Source organism: Thunnus thynnus, chromosome 9 (assembly GCF_963924715.1).
Source record: "Thunnus thynnus chromosome 9, fThuThy2.1, whole genome shotgun sequence".
NCBI lineage: Eukaryota > Metazoa > Chordata > Actinopteri > Scombriformes > Scombridae > Thunnus > Thunnus thynnus.
This window is the reverse complement of record NC_089525.1, coordinates 25,282,731-25,302,637: the sequence shown is the minus strand read 5'-3', so window position 1 is coordinate 25,302,637 and position 19,907 is coordinate 25,282,731. Positions and strand designations below refer to the sequence as shown.

General features: G+C 38.7%; 1 protein-coding gene across 5 annotated transcripts in view; it reads left to right on the top strand.

The window, feature by feature from the left end:
• fam13b (family with sequence similarity 13 member B) overlaps positions 1–19,907 on the top strand; it is an 81,349-nt gene that overhangs the window by 41,708 nt on the left and 19,734 nt on the right. For all 5 annotated transcript variants that reach the window (XM_067599843.1, XM_067599842.1, XM_067599840.1 and 2 more), the window contains exon 8: positions 18,814–18,858. In XM_067599843.1, the coding sequence (XP_067455944.1) occupies positions 18,814–18,858 (45 nt within the window). The remainder of the gene's footprint in view (positions 1–18,813; positions 18,859–19,907) is intronic.

The window sequence follows — 19,907 nt, the reverse complement described above, 5'->3', positions numbered from 1 at the left end:
TCACACCATGCACTCTTGGTCTCTAGCATACATTTAAAATGTTAAATGTTTGAACAGAGAATGTATGTTTGAATAATGCTCTATGTAGATGATGAGGCTGATAAATAAGGGAAAATAACATCAGAAGCCTTTTTTCATATATTATTATTTCAGGGAAGATTTTCAAAAATGTAACTTTTCAGCCCTGGTGAAGGAAACAGCTTTAGTCATCATGCTAATTTGTATTTACAGTTAGTCCGGTTTAAATTAAAGTATCATTTTATTTTGTCATCAATTAAGAGCACAGGACAACACTGTATTCTGACAAGGTCTTGATGAGGGGGGGAAACTGTGCAGATAAGCTCAGCACAGAACATAGACTGAGTGAGTAAGTAAGGAAGGAAAGAATTATTTATAGACGACTTTTCAAAATAGAAGTTGCAAAGTGCTTCAATCAACAATCAAGCATTTAGCATAAAATATCAAACAGGCCAAACAGTAAAAAACTCAAGAATGACTAAATGGAATCAACAAAAAAGAAATAAATTCAACAACAGAGCAAAACATCGGTAAAGAAAGGAGAGGGAACATAACTTAGTATTATTTGTCAAATGTTATGTTTGAAGAATACAGTACGTTTCAAACTGCAGCTTGTCTCTCATCTCATTGAGGCTGCATCAGTTCATACATGCATTTATTTATGTTTTTAAAAATATGTATATAATAAAATAATTAGATTACTGTCTTGATGTGTCTTTGATCCTGACACATGATTTTTAAAGCAGAACTTTGTGTTGCCCCAGTTGATCAGTAGCGTGCTACCTGTTAGATAAAGACTAAGTTGTAAAGAACTGCAGGACAATAAATCAGTCTGCTGTGATTCTTTACAACACTGACTGTACTCTACCTCTGTGTGTGTGTGTGTGTGTGTGTGTGTGTGTGTGTGTGTGTGTGTGTGTAAGGGTCATGCTGCTAGTCTTGTTCTACTGGCCTTTAAGATGATTACAGACAGTAATCCATAATCCACACATACAGACATACTCACATTTTCTTACACTACACAAACCCATACCCCGTTAGGTAGTTTATTGACCTAAATATCACAATACAATTATAAAAATCATAGTAAATTATATAATTTTACATGATCAAATATTAAAAACTGGTCCAAACAATATTATACACAAAACAAATCTGCCCTTTTATAGGCAAATATGCAACGTTACTAAGACTCTCTTGCCTGCCTATAATAAACTGAACTAAATACATTTGAGTTCAGACTAAATTTTACTCAGATCTCATGAGTCTGAAGGCATAAATGAACATGTCTTTTGTTCTGTATGCCTCTGCCACAGGTGCACATGTGTACGACTCCATCTTCCTGGTTCAATATGCAACCTGTCAGAACCTTGTAAATATTATTCTCAGATGATCTTCAGTATAGGATCTACTAGGTACATATGTTATATACAGATATATACAGATATACAGCAGATGGACAGTTAATTCAGGGTTTAGTTCACATTATGTCTTTTATTTGCTTCTCTCCCTTCATCATCTCACTCACATGATCTATACTTCCTTACAAAATATCAACTCACTGTAACAGAGATAATGGCAAACACAAGTTTCAGAGTTTGCCTCATTGATTTTTGCTTTACTTGACACCTGTGTTAAACAATGAAAAAATATTATAATATGCATACTATTATAACTATTTACTTACTTGCTTATATTTATTAAATTTATGAAAGAATCAAATCAAAAATTTGTAAAAGAAAAAAAAAATCATTCAGATTTTAATTTATTAAAACAACAAAAACTTTCAAATAGTGGGTTCAGATTTACAAATTCTGCATGTTCCAAACAGAAAGACATGACACAGCTTTTGTCCCACTTCCCACAAGAGCAAAAAGTGAGGAAATGGACATAAATGAAGCTAGAAAAATCCAGCACTCTTGTGATTTTGAGGAACCAGGCAATCTCAAACTTTTTCATGTCAAGAACCTCCAAAATAGATGCACAATAGACCACAGACCCGTATCTGAGAGGATTTTGTCTGAAAGAATCCCCTCTAAGAAGATACATTCCCTGGAAATTAGTGTAATAAAAGTGAAATTAATCTATTTGTCCTTTTGCTGGGAACTCCCTGCAGCCCTCTCAAAGACCCCTGTTGGTCTTCACATCCCAGTTTGGGAACCATTCTTCTAAACAACTTGATAACCACATTACAAAGTGGATAAAATCAGGGATATCACAAGAATCAATACATAGATACTTCAGATACAAAGATACCAAATCAATACCAGCATTTAGAAAGCGATACTAATACCAGTGTTTTTGCTATCAGTGGTATCAACACTTCACTCTCTAACTCTGTTATTATTCTAATATAGCCAAAGTGTGTTTGTTTAAATGCTGAAACACTTAAAAATTCTGTCATACTTACAAAATTGCAAACCAAAATGAGAGCACATAATCACACAGTTGTATCTGTTGTTACAACATGATATTTCATACAGTTCCTCTAATTTGCAATGATAATTCTTTGGGCTGCGTTGCTTTCTACTTGAAGGTTACAGGCCAATATTTAATTTGTAACTCTTCTTCTAATGCAGCCAAAGTAATAAATGTTAATGTTTATAAAAAGTTTTTAAATGAAGGAGTGTGTCGTGAATGGGATTTCTGGTTGGGATGTCTGATGTGTGTGTGTGTCATCTGTGCATCAGTGTCCACATCTTTGGTATCTTAGTGGTTTAGTAGTTAATGCCTTGTTTGTGGGGCTACACAAAAGGATTTATGTGTGAGGGATACTGGAATAAGGCTCTATGTGGCAGCTGCAGGAGGAGGTACTGCAAATTAAAACGATGCTGGCTAGACTGTTTTGATCTTTAAGTCTCATGTGATTGTTTTAGTTGGTATTAACGCTCCGTTAGCCGTGGCTAGCCTGCGGCCAACATTCATGCGACCTTGTCTAAGCTCAGTGTCTGGTCCGGGGGATTACCGCTGTATTTGTAGACCCCGGAGTCTACAGCCTACATCACAAAACCATTTAATTAATGTTTGCAACCCAGAGCTTCAGAAAATACATCTGTTTAAATTCCTGAAACTATCAATCACTTTGAGTCTTTTTGAACCCTTTAGTCTCACTGGCCCCATTTAAATCTTAAGAAAATTATGCTTTCTCTCTTTCATCTGGGAATAGAGCCTGGCCGATACTTGATTTTTAAGGCCAATGCTGATACCGATATTGGGGAGTAAAAAAATACAATCCAATATCGATATATTGACTGATATTCTTTAAAACCAAATGTGGTTATCAAACACTTGTGACAAAGATGTATAATGGAGGCAGGATTTTTTTTACAGTTTAACAATAAACTTTATTGTCCAAAATTACATCAGTGCACTGAAACAGTAAACTTCACTGGGAATGTAATAATTATGAATAACTATACACACATAGAGCAATACATATTTATATTAAACTTAAGAAAAAGGATCAAATATACATAAAATGCTGCCTATATAACTTTTAAAAATTTAAATAAATATCAGACAACATATACACTGATACCGATATATTACTGATATATCTGTGATAGGTCATATCAGTCGGGCTCTATCTGGGAAACCACATGTTTAGGTCCTTAAGTAACAAACTTAACACAAATATGCAAATCTCTGTAATTCCAGGACAAGCAACATACTGCAGATGATCAATTACTTAAAGGTACCCGGCTGAGTTTTTGAACGCTAGCAGTGCCATGGAGCAGCGCTTTTAAGCTTGGGCTCCCGTTTTGTTCGTACTGTGCGCATGCGCTCGAGGATGCATGTGCACGCGTCGTGACGTGATTCGCATTCCTGCGGATTGTTTCATGCTATTCTGCTGATCGGCAGTTGGTGGCAGTAACATGCAAAGAAATGTAGCAATGCACCGACAAAATTACTAAGGCATGTGGTGTACCCCATTGTCAGTAACTATAACCTTAAGTAGTACTACTAAAACTACTCGACTGTTTTGGAATAGCTCGCTACTCCGTTAGTTCTTCTTTGACACGTGACTGGTTGTGACGGCTCAGAAATAAAGAGTCTCTGTCTAGTGACTCAACATTAACTGTGGCTGAGTTGTTTGTCTAGCACTTGACAGACAGGGAAGTCTGTCTTCTGAGGCTGTTGCAGTGCTCCCTTAATAGACCCTGACAGCCAACACACACACACTGCATGTTGACAGCCTCTGCTCATTTCAAATCTATATATAATCCCTGGTATTTCTCTTCTGATCTCTCCTCTTCCCGCGTCACTACTTCCCTCCTTCTCTACCCTTGATTATATTCTCGCTGTCTGTGGAAAGTATTTTTTATGGGCCCACTGAAATTTTCTGGCAGGCTGAGGAACAGGGCTCTTGGGATACACTTTTGGCCCCTGTGAGGAGGAGAGGAGCAAGAGGGAGCAGAAGGATTCATGGAGGGAAAGAAGAATCAGGGAAGAGAAGGCCATGAGGGAGCAAAGGGGGGAGGCAGAGGGATTGAAATTGTCTTCACTTGTGAACGATTTATTGATTGTCAGTCTGAGTAAAAACGCATTATCAGACCTCAGGAGGGAAGAGGTCAACCCAAAAGATAGAATTTAAATACATTATAAAACACTTGTCTTCAATTTTCCTCCCTTCCTCCAGTCTTGCTCGTCATTCCCCATCATCACAACCATCACACCGTCCTAACAGGACTCCAGCACTGTTCTGCACATGAAAGATCGTCTCCCGTTGCAGATAACCGGTCTGTAACCAGGTTCTGCTTCTTGGTAAATCCCCACACGAGATCTTGCTCCATTTATTTTTATGCGGCTATAGAAATGATTTATACTGAAGTGTGACACCACACCGGGCTGGAGAGCTCAGTTTTTGCGGTGTGAGCCTACAATGTGCACGTGTATGACACAGATATATTAATGATATAAGTATCTCTACTGGGTTTCCTGGATAGTAACTAAAGGGTCATGTACACACAGGCACAAACACACAGTATCTTTCTCTGTTAGAGAAAGATAGGCCTCGAATGAGGGATCTAAGGATAGAGGATATTGTATGCTGGTCAGATTGTAAAGCCCCCTACAGCGAATTTGTAATTTGTGATACAAATTTACTTTCTCTAACACATGATCAGCAGGAAAAAATGCACTTCCCATTGTTTTCCTATAGTGAGAGTGAAAATTCTTGGGTTTTATGTCTCTTTCCTGTACTCAAAGTTCACTTTCAACTTGGACCCTGGGGTGGGGCGGGGGACTTTGGGACGCCGTCCAGTTATCCGACAAACCATTTGAAGCATATTGACCCCTTAATGTGTGAGACTTGACCTTACGATGTTTCTGTAGTGTTATCACATACGTGCTACAGAGCAGTGCCCTGTTCCCATGTTGTACATATCCGTGACAAGTATAGGCTGGTTGTTATATGTCCGCATGATCACGGAGATAAATTCAGTATATAGGTCAGTACATGAGTCAGCTGTGAGCTTATGGTGGTTTGACCTAGTTAATAGATCACAGCTTTCATCCATGACTGGCACCAGTAAAGACAGGACTAACATTTTTTAAATACATAATCTGACCAAAATATTAAAAGGCTCTATGAAACATTTTTATAGTGAAATAAAATGTATTAGAGTACAATATCAATTGGTCTATATATCCCATACTTTGACTGCATTTGCCTAATTTAATTCTGTTCTGTACTGCAAGTAGTTTTAACCCCACAAGAGCTGACGAGTCAAAATTTAGGATTAAAATATAAAATATTTTCTGAAATTGAAGAAAGTTAAGAATCTTTTGTGAAAAAGCTCAAACCCCACAGCAACAGCGGAAGAGATAATACAATAAAAAAATATTGCCTTTTGGCAGCTGATGTACCTGAATGCATCGACAGGGAAAGTTTTCAAAACAGTCCCTGTCTACTTTATAGTACATACTGCACCTTCACATTGCACAGTGATATAGAGAGTAAAGTCAACAAACTTTATTCAAATAGTTTCAAGAGATATACTGTACATCTGTTATTATATGGTCCTTTTGAGACTGGAAGCACGAAGCATTCATTCTTACTTGAGATTAGATATATAAAATAGTTGACACAGTTGGACTCATCAGCAATTATTGTTGAAAAAGAAAAATAAGTCCTTCCCCTCTTTCCTTGAGTTTGTCTTACTTCACGCCCTCCTTTCTCTGGTTACCCTCAACCTTCGCTTCCTGATCATGCCGAGGCCAGGGGGCCAGCGCTGGGCACAATGTGTAATATGATAAACTAACTGACCTAGATAGCACCACTTGCCCGCATGGGCTATCAGTTGTCACCCACAGTTTTGGTGAAGCTGTCCTATCTGGCTGTCTGGGGAGCAGTCACGTTCCCAAACCATTACGGGAAAAAAGGATTTATTTTGATTGTCATCCCACACGCTGCAGCCTCTGTGTGTCAACATGTTGCCACAGTAGCTCTATTGTGTCAGTCACAGAAGATAAAGTTAAAGTTCTGGATTAGAGTTTGGCAAAACTAGCAATGAGATCATGAAGGTCAAATCACCACCAAACAGCAGCCAAAGTCAAGTTAATGATCGATAACCGTAATGAGTTTCATAACATCTATTGCCTCCATTCTTCGATCTTTATTTCCTTGAGGAATTTCTGGAATGTTTCAGAGTTTAGACGAGTGCGTCTCAGACAGGAAAACAGAGAATTAGAACTGGAACACTTTTGACGTCACTTTCAAGTATATTTTATACCATAGTTTCACTTATTGCCTTAATTGCATTGAATGTATATTATAACATTGCCACTGAAACAAAAACATTTGATTGTCTGGCAGGTATTTAATATCCTATAATATTCAATAAATCCTGCACATTATATACATAACAAAATAAAATGACAATAGAGGTGCATGAAATTGCAATTAGAGCTGAAACTAATGATTATTTTCATGGTCAGTTCATCTGTTTTAATTATTTTCTCAATTAGAAAATTGTGAAAAATACCCATGACAAGTTCCCAGAGGCCAAGGTAACATCTTCAAATACCAATCAACAGTCCAGAACTCAAAAATATTTAACTTACTGTGATAAAATCATCATGTTACATTATCTGGAACCAGCAAAATGCAGCATTTTTGCTTGATTAATGACATAAACAATTAATCGCTCATCAAAATTGTTGGCAGTTCATTTCTGTAGATCAACTATTTGATTCATTTTTTCTAAATTGATAACAACAGTATTTGCCGACCGTTAAGCTAACTTTCACCAGTAAAACAAGTTTAACCTGAGGGTTACCCTTAACATGAAAAAAATATCATTCAGCTTTTTTTATTTAAGTTGGACTCAACTTTGCCCTCAAAAGTCATGAAAATATCAGTGTTAAGAGACACTTCTGGAAACTGTGCACCATCATAGACATAATCCACTCAGACGGTGTTTTTATCTTAAAGCATTTTATAGTTTGATCATTTTAAAGACAATAGAACTTTGCCACATTGAATCTTGGTCTCTGTGGCTTCTGATCGGGCAAAAGCACCAAAAATAATAAAAAAGGAAAATACTGTGTTTATAGATTACACAAAACTGTATGATTTATGTAGCCACTGTATTTATAGTCATTTTTTGTTTTGTTTTGCTCAAACAAGAGCCTCATTGTCTTGAATAGAAGTATCACTAAATCTTGCTGGCAGCGAGAGCCATTGTGTGAGTATTTTCCTTTTGTATGGTATTGACAGTTTCTTTTGTATAATATAAACTTTTACATAACAATACATTCAGTTTCTGATGTACATTCACTATTCAAATATGTATGTTTGTTGTTGTATACAGAGGAGTTGTTAATAAGTGCCACTAGTGCTCACAGGCTATGACTTGCATCTTAAAATGACTTTAAAATGATGAAGCAGATTCATGTTTTTATGATTCGAGCAAAAATGTTTTTGCAGTCTGTGAAGCAAAGTGGTCTGAGTGAGTCATGATGGAGGACTTTGATGGAGTCGGTAGCACAAAGTTAATTTATTTGGTTTTGATTGAAGCTTCTCTTCGGTCATTTTGTTGACTATTTTTGGGTTTGTTTGTTATTTTTTAGTTGCTTCTCTTCAGGACTGAACATTGTGAATCATTTTTGAAGTAATATAAGTAATATAAAAAAACTGCCAATCACTCCAACTCAGATTGAATGAGATTAGGAAACAATCAAATGTTTCTGTCTGACCTCCCTTTCTTGCACTTGGTAAAAGCTTGTATAATCTCTAGTATGATTTTGTTTCTGACTTTGATTTAAAAGAGGTTGATGCACAGAAACATCAGGACAGAATGAACTAACCTACTTTTCTTGGAAGTGACGTGTGAGTGTTTTAATTCAGTTGTGAGTCTCAGTGTTCTTTATTGTCCCTGAATGCCCATAATCTTATCACCTACGCAGCGTAGGTACAAATATAACAGATAAGCATGTCTATTACATCCTGATATGACCCTCTCCTTTTCCTCCGTTGCTTTTTCTCCCTTGCTGTCTTCCTCCATCTTCTCCCTCCCGATGCGTTCGTGTTTACATTTTTCCCTCTGTGTCACTTCTCCCTCTCTTTCTCTCTCTACGATCAGCACTTTATATATCACTGTCATCCTTGTGTTCAGTAATTTGCTTGATTTATTAATGCATCAAATAGTCTGGAAGGCTGAGGAAGAGCTGCCATTACAGAAGCTCATCGTCAGTGATATAAAAGACATAGGTTTGTGTCTTTGCTGATGTGGATTGTGTGTGTGTGTGTGTGTGTGTGTGTGTACGCCATTACACAGCCCACCGGACCGGCTGTAATAACTGCTGAGTCTATAGTCATGACGAAGTGGATCAAAAAATTAAACCCCCTCCTACTTTCTGCCTGATGATTGGCTCACAGATGTCTTTCCCTCTTTATGATTGGCTCCCAAGTTCAGCCCCTCCCACCCCATTGGTCCTCCCAGGGTTGTTGCCTGGTTACATCAGAAGCTCGTATATTTGAGCAGAGGTCTGGATGTTTGCTGCAGCACTTTAAGAGACAGAGTGCAGAGTGAGACGAGCTCACACACACTCATTCAACAACACACACACACACACAGTGATTCAGAGGACACCACAGTATGCACCCAGGCGATACTCTGGTTCTGCTGCTAGACCTGCTGGTACTGACGCTGACCCCTCAAAGTCCTCAACTGGGATAACCTCCCCACTGGATACAAGGTGGACCCGCAGACCTGCCAGACTATTAAACTGAACATCGACAGCAGAAAACTGAAGGGAGGAGAGACAAAAAGGTTCATCCAGAACAAGCTGAACAGCTGGATATTGTTCTTGCAGGAGATGTGTCAAGTGGTTAACAGGCAAAAAGAAGAGAGACACAGAAATCGTGCTGAGTTTGGTTAGAAGTCAAGCTCACCTCTCTGCTGGATGTTTGAAAAATAAAAAAAAAAACACACTGGACTTTAATAACCTACGTGTTAGCTCGCTGACCGCTGCCACAGACACACTTGGAAAGAGAGACACTGACAGAAACAGCCTGCCAGACACAAGAGACAGCCTTCACACTGAAACACCTACCAGGCTGGATCCACTGACATAAAAGCAAAACAACAAACGACACAGATCACAGTGAGAAAAATCCCAGCCGGAAAGATGAGAATGGCCTGTGACATTCTGCTGCAGAGGTAAACATCAGGGTTATGTAACTCCTCTAGTCTGACTGGAATAAATGATTGGATGATGAATCAATGAATGGATGCAGGATAAAGCAAATATGTGTTTTGATGGTGAAAGAATGAATGAATGAATGTTGGAGGGAGAAGTGTGAAAAAAAACAAACAAAAGGGCAACAAATTGGATGATTAACAAAAGATTAAACAGGAAAGCTGGAAGAATGGATTAACGTGTGAATGGTGGAATGAATAAGTGGATTTGAGTGATATAAACCTTCCACTTTTTTGTTATGAATGGAAGAATGGAGGGAAACGAGCTTCTGGATTGTGTTTCTGGCTCATTGTTTTGTTCCAAGGAGAGGTAAAGAGATGGAGAGACGAGGAAGTCTGTGTCTTTTCTCTTACAGGAATAGAAACAGCAGAATAAGATCAAAGAGAAGCTGGTCATGGCATTACTTAACAGCTGATATTATGTTATGCAATCTAAGTATATGGAGAGCTGGGAGGGCTGGCTGAGAATGTGTCAGCAGTTTCTTGTACAAAGGGGAAAAAATGACAGTTGTCCATTTTTATGAAGCATTTTTTAAAATCAAGGCTTCATTCATTAAGTATCCATTTTTAATACTGAGTCATGCATCTTCTAGCTAATAGGTCCACTTGTAATGGGAGAAAATCACATTTATTGGCAGTTCCTGTTACAATATTGAGCACTAAAGTACCCTGAGAAGCTCTTTGCAATAAATTTGAAAACCATTTTTAAAAAGGTTTGCTCATTATGTGTCAATTAGAGAAGCAGTGAGGGGAAGAAGGCTATAGTTTGTATTTTTGTGTCTGTGACGGTAAATCTGGGGCTTTACTGAAACCATTGGTCGATTAATATTAATGTAAATCAGTGTTTCCCAAATCCCAAGATGCAACCGCAAGATCTTGTTTTGTCCAAATCCACAGTTCACTATCCAAAGATATTCAGTTAACTATCAGAGAGGACAACAGATACCAAAAAAACATTCACATTTGAGAAACTGGGACCAGAGAATTTTAGCATTTTTTCTTTGAAAACAATAGAAATTGATGAATCGATTATCAAAATAGTTAGCGATTAATTTTCTGTTGATTTATTAATCGACAAATTGTTGCAGCTTTAATGTTTTTTCATGATTGTAACTGACATAATAATTTACCAGAGCTGAAACAGGTTGTCAGTTAATTGACAGAAATTGAATCTGCAGGTTTGATAATCGATTAATTGTTTCAGTCATTTCTCAAGAAAAAATGTCAAAACAGTCTCCACTTCCAGAAAATCAAATGTCAGGATTTTCTGAAAGCAAAGTATCATATGATAATAAATATTTTGGGGTTTTTTTGCTGTTAGTCGGACAAAACAAATGATTATAGGATGCCACTTTAGGCTCTTTGAAATGATGACATTTTACTGACAAATCAATAATCAAGAAATGATCATCAGATGAATCAATAATGAAGGTATTCATTAGTTGCAGCCCTAAAATTAAATATCTTTGGGTTTTTAACTCTTGGTCGGACATCAGCTTGTGCTTCAGTAAATCCTGACAAGAATTCTGCACAATCAATTTTCTGACATTTTATAAACTAAACAATCGTCAGATTTTGAGACACTGAAATGTGCTCTCACACAGTGATCATTAAATAGCTCATCCAGTTATACACATCCTCAGCCAGTGCTGAAAAAATAACATTTTTAGTGCAAGCTATCAGCAATGTTGCATCAGCTCCTCATGACTCTGCAAGAGGAATGATAATTGAAGGAGGAATGAGGAGGTCGAGGAGAGGCTGTGGATGATTTGTTGAGTCAACTTAAGAAAATAGATCATTATTCTCAGATAGCCAAATGTCTATGGGGTAATTAAGGGAAAATGAATGTAGGAGCACTGCATTGGTCGTTTATTGTCCCAAGTGCAAAGCAGCTGATGGAAACAAACAAATGAGCAGTATCCTTGCAGAAAACCAAACACAGATCTTTAATGTATCTCTGAACTGCTCTGTGCTGGAACAGTGGACGGTTTGAATTCAAACATCTGCTGTGAGGCTCTCTAAGAGTTTCTTGGCCCCGACATGAAGGACTGTAAATGTTTACTGTTTCAGAGGCAGCAAGAAGAGCTGTTTATAAGATGTAAGATGCTTATGGTTCTGTGTGTGTGTGTGTGTGTGTATCTGAAGTAGGTTACGTGGGGGTCCGTGGGTGGGTGGACTGCAGCAGTCCGTGGTACCTCCCAGGAAGAACAGAGCACAGTCAGGTTTGCTGACAACAGCACCTCTGTGGACTCACTTACACACATTCTTTCTGTTTTTTACATGGAACCATCAAAATATTTGTCGAACATAATGTAAGGACATCCTTGATCAGTCTTGTACCTCTTTACCATTCGTACTCGGAACACAAAGTTACTCTGTTGTCATTTTAGTGCAGCAGACAAAACCAGAATCACTCTGAGATGTTTATGTCTTTAAGTCAGCTGAAACCTCTGCAGTATATACTCTTAGCTGGCCATGTGATACTGATACACTTGCCCTATATGCTTTATGTGATATACAGTCTAGCATCTGTTGGGGCCAGTTGACGACACAGTAGCAAAAAGTGACTTTGGTGAAACATGCTACAGCAGAGAATGTGAAATCTTAACTGGATGTAAAATACTGCGTCAGAGAAAATAAGAGCTACAGCTTTGAACAGAATATGCAACTCAACTATATTTATACATCAGCTTTCATACAAACATGCAGCCCAAAGTGCTTCACATAGCAGGATTAAAAAACAGGCAACAAGTAAATAAATATAAATAAATAAAATAAAAGCGAAATAGACAACAATAAATAACATTTTGCAACACTAAAAATTGCAACAATAAAACAAAGTGTTATATAGATAAATACAAGTCAATAAAATAAACACCAGGGATAAAATTATATAAAAACCAAAGATTAAAACTTAAAACTAAAGCTAAAGCTATAACATTGCTCCAAATTAAAATTAAAAGCCAGATTAAAAAGGTCCTGTAATTTCCATTTAAAAATACGGAGAGAGCTTCTCGTTCTAATATCAGAGGTGATCCACAGTTTAGGGGCATAAAAACAGAAGGTAGCCTCACAGGTACTTTTATGGGACACATAAGGAACATTAAAAAGAGAAGTGGTGGAGGACCTTAGTGATCTAACTGGAACATAAAATGAAAGAAAATCTCTGAAGTAGGGAGGAGCAAAGTCATTTAAAGCTTTATGAACAAGTAAAAGAACTTTCAAATCAATCTGAAAGATACAGGTAGCCAGTGCAGCGTCTTGTGATCCATTTTGTTTGTTTTAGTTAAGACTCTGGCTGCAGCATTCTGAAGTAGCTGTAGTTTTCTTTTAGACTTTATAGGTAATCCAGTAAAAAAAAGAATTACAGTAGATTAAACAGCTAGGCATAACAGCATGAATGAGCATTTCAGAATGTTTCTGAGTAAAAAAAGTTCTGACTTTGGCGATATTTCTGAGATGATGTTTTAATGACCTTGTTAAAATGAGAATTAAAATTTGTATCAGAGTAAAATCACTCCCGAGTTTGTGACTTGTGTTTTAATGTTTGCTAAGACCACCAAGCATTGATTGTAGTTTTTCTCTTGCTGCTTTGGGTCCCATTAAAAGAATAGATAGAACGTTTTTCCTCATTTAATTTTAAAAAGTTTTTATCCATCCATACATTAACATCAGCGAGACAGTCAATGAGATGCAATGCAGAGATGTACAATTTTATATCATCAGCATAAAATTGGTAATTGACGTGGTGATGGTTAATAATGTTTGCAAGTAGCATATATAATGAAAACGAAAGTGGGCCGAGAATGCTTCCTTGAGGAATACCATATTCAATACCATTAGTCTCTAATACACAAGCACCCAGGCCGACAAAAAAAACTGTCTACCAGTTAAATAAAACTGAAACCAAGCTAAAACATGGTCAGAGAGACCCACTAATTTCGTTGTCAGTTGTTTTGAATGCTACACTGTGGTCGAAGAGTAGATGGACAGCCACGTTGTTTGAATCCACAATAATTCTCAGGTCATTTACAACTTTCAGTAGGGCTGTCCCAGTGCTGTGATTTGCTCGATAACCAGATTGGAGCTTTATAAAATGCCATTGTTGGTTAGATGAACAAGTACTGTAGTCGATTATAAACAGTTTTTTAAAAGATTGCAAAGGAAAAGTACAGTAGATTAGAAATGGGTCTGTCATTGTTTAGCTCTGAGTAACCTAGATTGGATTTCTTGAGGAGAGGTTTTACCATTGAAGTCTTGAAAGCTGTGGGGAAGATGCCTAAATTAAGAGAGGACTTCATTATACTTGTTTTTACTCGGGAGAGACTTTGGAAACAGGAATTAAACAGCTTGGTTTGGATGATGTCTCAGTTAGACACTTGGGCTTGCCTCTGGGAAATAATGAGATCAAGTCGTGGTGGGATGTGTGACAGGCCGACATACAGAGTAGCATTCAAAGTTGCTTTCAGTTTGTTCCCTGCCTTTGATTTCGTGACAGTCACAATGGAAAACCCTGACTTACATAAATAGGTGGTGGTGAAAGGCAACGGAAATTTGATTGCCAATTTTGACAGAGAGGGATATTGACTGGCCGCCAGTATCCAGAACGAAGCAAGGTCAACTCGTGTGAGCTGAAGCTTCAGGCTCTTGTCTGCTGATAGTTCCATCAGTTCATTTTCCAACACAGTGGACGGAGCAATGTTTTCTGAAGCAGAATCCACATAGAAAGGGTCCTAAACCCAAAAGTTTCCATGTCGTGGATCCTCTGGGAAGTAGTCTGCAAACTTTCATGACAACTGAGTCAAATGCTTGGCTATAGCCCTGGATATGTTGACAAGAGGAGAGGCTTCTAAAGTTTCACAGGAGTGAAAACATGTCAAATCATCCCTCCGTGACTCCTCTTTTCCAAAGAATAAGTTTTTTCTTGAAGCCCCCAATTTTGTCTGAAACCAAAACCACTATGCTGTTTCTGCCTTGTATTGATATATCGAGCTGATTCAACTGGTCAAATATATCTGATAAGTAGGCCAGTTTTGCACAAAAGTTACCATCAGTGTAATGCTCATCAAGAGGGGAATACTGCTGTACCAGAATTGTGTGCACTTCTTCTCTCAGTTCAAGAAGGCGATTAAGCAAACGTCCTCTTGAAAGCCACCTTACTTCACTGTGGTAACTAATCTGCATCAAGTCTTTCGGTGTTGCTAACGTCAGTTGACTGATCCAGCTTTATGGCAAAGTATGGACTTTATTTATTCTTATTTCCACAAGTTGGCATTCAATGTCATCACTCATGTCAACAATTCTTCTGCTCACGGTATCATTGGAGAGTGGTATCAACTGAATTTTGTTTGCAGCTGCCTCCACGAGTAACTCCTGGCACATATCCACAGTGCTAGTCAAAATAAGCTCCTCTGCAATCTTAAAGAGTTTCTTGCTACAGGCTACACAAGCAGCAACCATATATCCAGCTGTCAAAGTGGCTTTTGACTGAGTTGTTAATGTTGTGATGACTTTCCATTGTGCCTGAAGCCCGTCCCTTTTCCTTAGGACAAGGAAAGAAAAGAAAAACGTTTTATTTCTCTGTATGGTCCTTTCCATAATGTTGTCAGACACTTAAAATAACAATCTGAGCCTGTCAGTGGCAAAAACAAGCATTTTTAGTGGACATACATTGATAGGGCGGTATTGCCCCATTGGATTACATTACAGCCTGTTTTGCAGCTGCTGGCTTCAGGGCGCTTTCTCAATACTGGACCGGTTTCAAAAATTGTTGTCCCCATTAGTCACGTAGACACAAAAAGATGGGAACAGATGGTCCAGGTTGAAAAATACAGAAGTTTCCCTTTAATTTGACATTTTTTATTTAAGTGAATTCTTGAGAACATTTAGATATAAAAATAACTGGCTTTGTACATTACAATAAATTTTAAAAAATCTAATTTTAATCTAACCATATGGCAGTACAACTGCCTCTGCGGCCCACTAGATGGCACTTTGAGGCTCAGTGGTTGAGAATGGCTGTTTTATAGTATCATTGGCAACTAGCAACAAGGTGTGACTCTTTAAGATGTTATCAAGGTCTTATCTCCGTCTCTGGCTACCGCTACAGTCGAGGCTGCAGGGCAGGAGCTGATCTAATCCGACCTACTTGGAGCACTTTGGAAAGCCAAACCTTCATTCGCCAACTACAGTAGTGCTCCCTTGGCACCCTTGAACATGTGGCAGCTTAATAAATACTTTTAACAGAAAATAATACTGAGGCTTTCTTAACATGGTTAATAGGTCTTTAAAGATTTGTATTTAACAAATAACAAACAAATTAACAAAACATTATTGTTTCATTGCCCTTTATGATTGAAAGTTTCGTAATTATTGCTCCTGATTGGGTGTGGTAAGAAATATGCTCTGATGCACTTGTAACCGCACCCAGCAGTAATTTCATGCTGTACTGACAGCCTGGAGAACATTTCTAAATCTCTGCAGCACGGCGTGACGTTAAACCACTTGAGCTCAGCAACAGATTTTCAGCAGGTCTTTTGAGGGCAAAAGTGACATTGCAATTGTCCTTGTGTGTCGATTTACTGTAAGATTTCACAAATTGATGCATATACTTATATGCTGCATTTACTTTTGTAAGAGCAGGGATCAGTCGGTTGTTTTTCACCTGAGCATTACATTTTTTAGCAAATTTTTGAAAAGAGAAATGGAAGTGACGGTGATATAAGATTTTTGAAATCTCAAAACGAAATGCAAAGATGCATCATTTTGCCTACTTTGTCAAATGGTGTGTGAGTTGGTGAAAAGCACATTTGGAAAATAATTTGTTGAGCTCAGTAGTTTTATTGTTGTTGACCAGTTAAGCAAAAATGCAAGAAACTGAGTAATTTTTTCCCCTCAAAATATAATTGAAATCACTTTCTTGTATAGCAGAGCCAGGGGTGCTTCTATCTGCCCTTCATGCTGTCCTAGGCAGGGAAGAAAAAGCCCAAAAGGGCCCTATAAAGAGTGTCATATACGGTCCTTTAGGGCTCCAGCGACACTGATAGAAATGTTATCTTTTGTCACATAGGGAGCTTGAGGAGGGCAGGAACGCCCCAAAGGGCCCAGCAAACAGTTCTAGTTCAGGTCCTCAGGGGCAAAATGGTGTAAGATCAGATATTATCTTTGCTACTTAGGGCCCATGGAGATTATGTAATGTCCTTGAGGGCCCTATCAGGGATGTATTGTTAATGATGCAGCCACCTAGCACGCTCCCTTAGGGTGCAACTCAGCAGGACAGCCTGCTGCCAGATGTTATCTGTGCTTTGAAGGGACCGTCGCTGATGTAGGGAACATTCAGGGTGCGTTCCAGTTTAAAGGGCAGTTCTCCTTGTTTGCTCATTCGAGGAGAAAGGATAATTTCACATGACAAAGGATCTGTTATGGATAATCACAGATGGACAGAATCAGCACATATTGCAGAGTCAGAAGCTAATCATCATCTAAGTTCTTAATCAGTCAACCAGGGAGGACAAGAGAAGGTCGTTTTTACAAAGTTTGTTTTCATATTTCATTACTGGTGTTTGTCATTTGTATTTTTAGGAAGCATTTTGGCAGGATTATTGTTTGATCTCTGCAACACTAGTTGTCTTCTTCTTTTCATCTGTCTCTCCATCACAAACACACAAACATGATCAAGGTTAGTGTCATAAAGTGAATGTGAGATGTCTGTTACATTCAAGGTCAGTAAGAAAGAAAGGAGGAGGATATGAGACCTAAGAAAAGAGAAACATGAGGGAGGGAGGAAGAAGGAGAAGTTAAGTAAGGAAGGAGATGATCTAAAATAGATTTTTGTATAAAAGGATGATAGGTTGGAATGAGAGAAAGGGAAAGATGGAATAAAGGAGGAAGTACAGGTGAAAGAGGCAGGTGAGAGTAATCAATGAAGAGATAAGTAAATGGAGGGAAAATCAAGGAGAACAGGAGAATTGTAGAGAATTGAAAAATTGGATAGCGGAAGAAAAAGATCCCTAATGAAGAGAGAGAAGAAAAACAGCAGAAGTGATGAGAGGAAGGCAGAAAATAGAGAAGAGCACGGGGCAAGAATAGAAACAAGAAACAAGGGAAGGATGAGAAGAAGGTGGGCTTTATCGTTTCCTGTCTTCCATTAATTATTCAATCTGTATCGATCTACCTGACGACTTCTTGCTGCATTAGGTGTGTGCGTGTGTGCGTAAGAGCCACACACACACACAACAAGGTTGTATAACTTCAGCTGCTGTTTTTCTAATGAGATCTGACCACCTGAGTCACACACACACACACACACACACACACAGTATATATGAAACGTACCCATGCACTTGGGCATAATGTGATGAACGACCTTGTGTTGTGTGTGTCGGGGTGTTATATAAATCTGGAGTCCTGGCGTGTCTCACAGTGTGTGTGTGTGTGTGTGTGTGTGTGTGTGTGTGTGTGTGTGTGTTTGTGACGACAGCGGCAGGCAGCTGAATCAATGGACACATCTCAGCCACCTCCCTGTTTCATGCTCCACACACACACACACACACACACAAACACTTCCTTGCTTATGGAGAGACATCGAAGAACAAATATGACCTGACACACATACACACATACACACACACACACACACACATCCTTCTATCTGATCAGAAGGGTTTAGCAGAGCTCTGTAGCCTAAATAACAATCTGCCCACCCAGAGTGGCGCCACTGACTGAAACTTTGTGTATCTGTGTGTGTGTGTGTGTGTGTGTGTGTGTGTGTGTGTGTGTGTGTGTGTGTGTGTGTGTGTGTGTGTGTGTGTGTGTGTGTGTGTGTGGTGTGTGTTTTTTGGGATTCAAGATTAGCAGCAAGAACATAAACTCATCACGCCAACGTCCACACATCCTCATTTCATTCTCTTCTCTTCCTGTACTTTCTCTCTTGTACACACTCTCCAAACACACTTTCATGGTTGGCATCGTTATCATTCCTCTGCCCTGTTTTTCACACACACACACCCTCCAAGGTCAGTTCATGTCAGTATTGGAAGGGAGTCGAGGAGTACGTGATGTTCTAACCATGTCGTCCTCTTTCTGTCCACAGCTCCCACCTCTCCCCTATATCCATCCTGCCTGCTGACTCTGCTGAGTAAGTACACACACACACACACACACACACACACACACACACACACACACACACACACACACACACACACACACACACACACACACACGCACACACTTGAACCAGTAATTTTATCACCTCACGATAACATACACAGGCACTTCTTTGTGTACACACTCTCATTCACGCACCACAGCTTCACAGACAGATGTACGCATGCACACTAGACTACACAAAATAAATAACTGTGATAAATCGCAGTCAAGCTGTTATATCGTCCACACTTATCTATGTATCTGTGTAATATAATAACAAGAGAATAATAGAAAAACTGCAAACAAGAGGCGAGAGAGAAGCAGGATAACTGAAGTGTGAAGAGAGCCTGAAGGACCATCTGCACAAAAGGCAGATAAAAATAACAGGTATCAAGAAAGAAGTGCAGGCAGCTCTGAGCGTAGAGGTTCAGAGGAAGTGACGAGGAGGAAAGCTGGCCTTGTGTTTTGATTATAGAGCAAAACCAAAGCATTCTGCATGTCTTTGCGGTTTTAGGACTGCAAGGACATGAACTCAGCAATCACATGACTGTCAGGCCTCTGCTTCCTCACTGCATGACATTGAGACAGGATAAAATCATTTTCTACGGCGCTGTACGTTGATGTTAGTTCACGACCTGAAGGCTTGAGGGCACAAACACAAGTTGTGTCAGGGTTCAGGAGTAACACGTGAAAACTGAGATTCACGTTTTCACCTCGAATGTGTCAGTAACAAATAAAAACATGATAGCAATCATTTACATTTTCTTACACAGCACTTTCTTTGCCTTTTTTGTTTACATTTTCAGTGCACTACTGAAATGTGTTTTGTCACACCTTTGTATTTTCTTACAAAGTAAATGCATAAATACTAATAGTCACACTTCATTTAGATGAACAAAAGCTGCGCTTGATTAAATAAAAATGGCAGCATGTTCTAGGTTGGCAAATGGATGAATACCCCCATCGCTTCTGTTGTATGGGCATTATGAAGGGATCTTCTAATGGGCAGTATGAACAGGGGGAATGATTATGGCA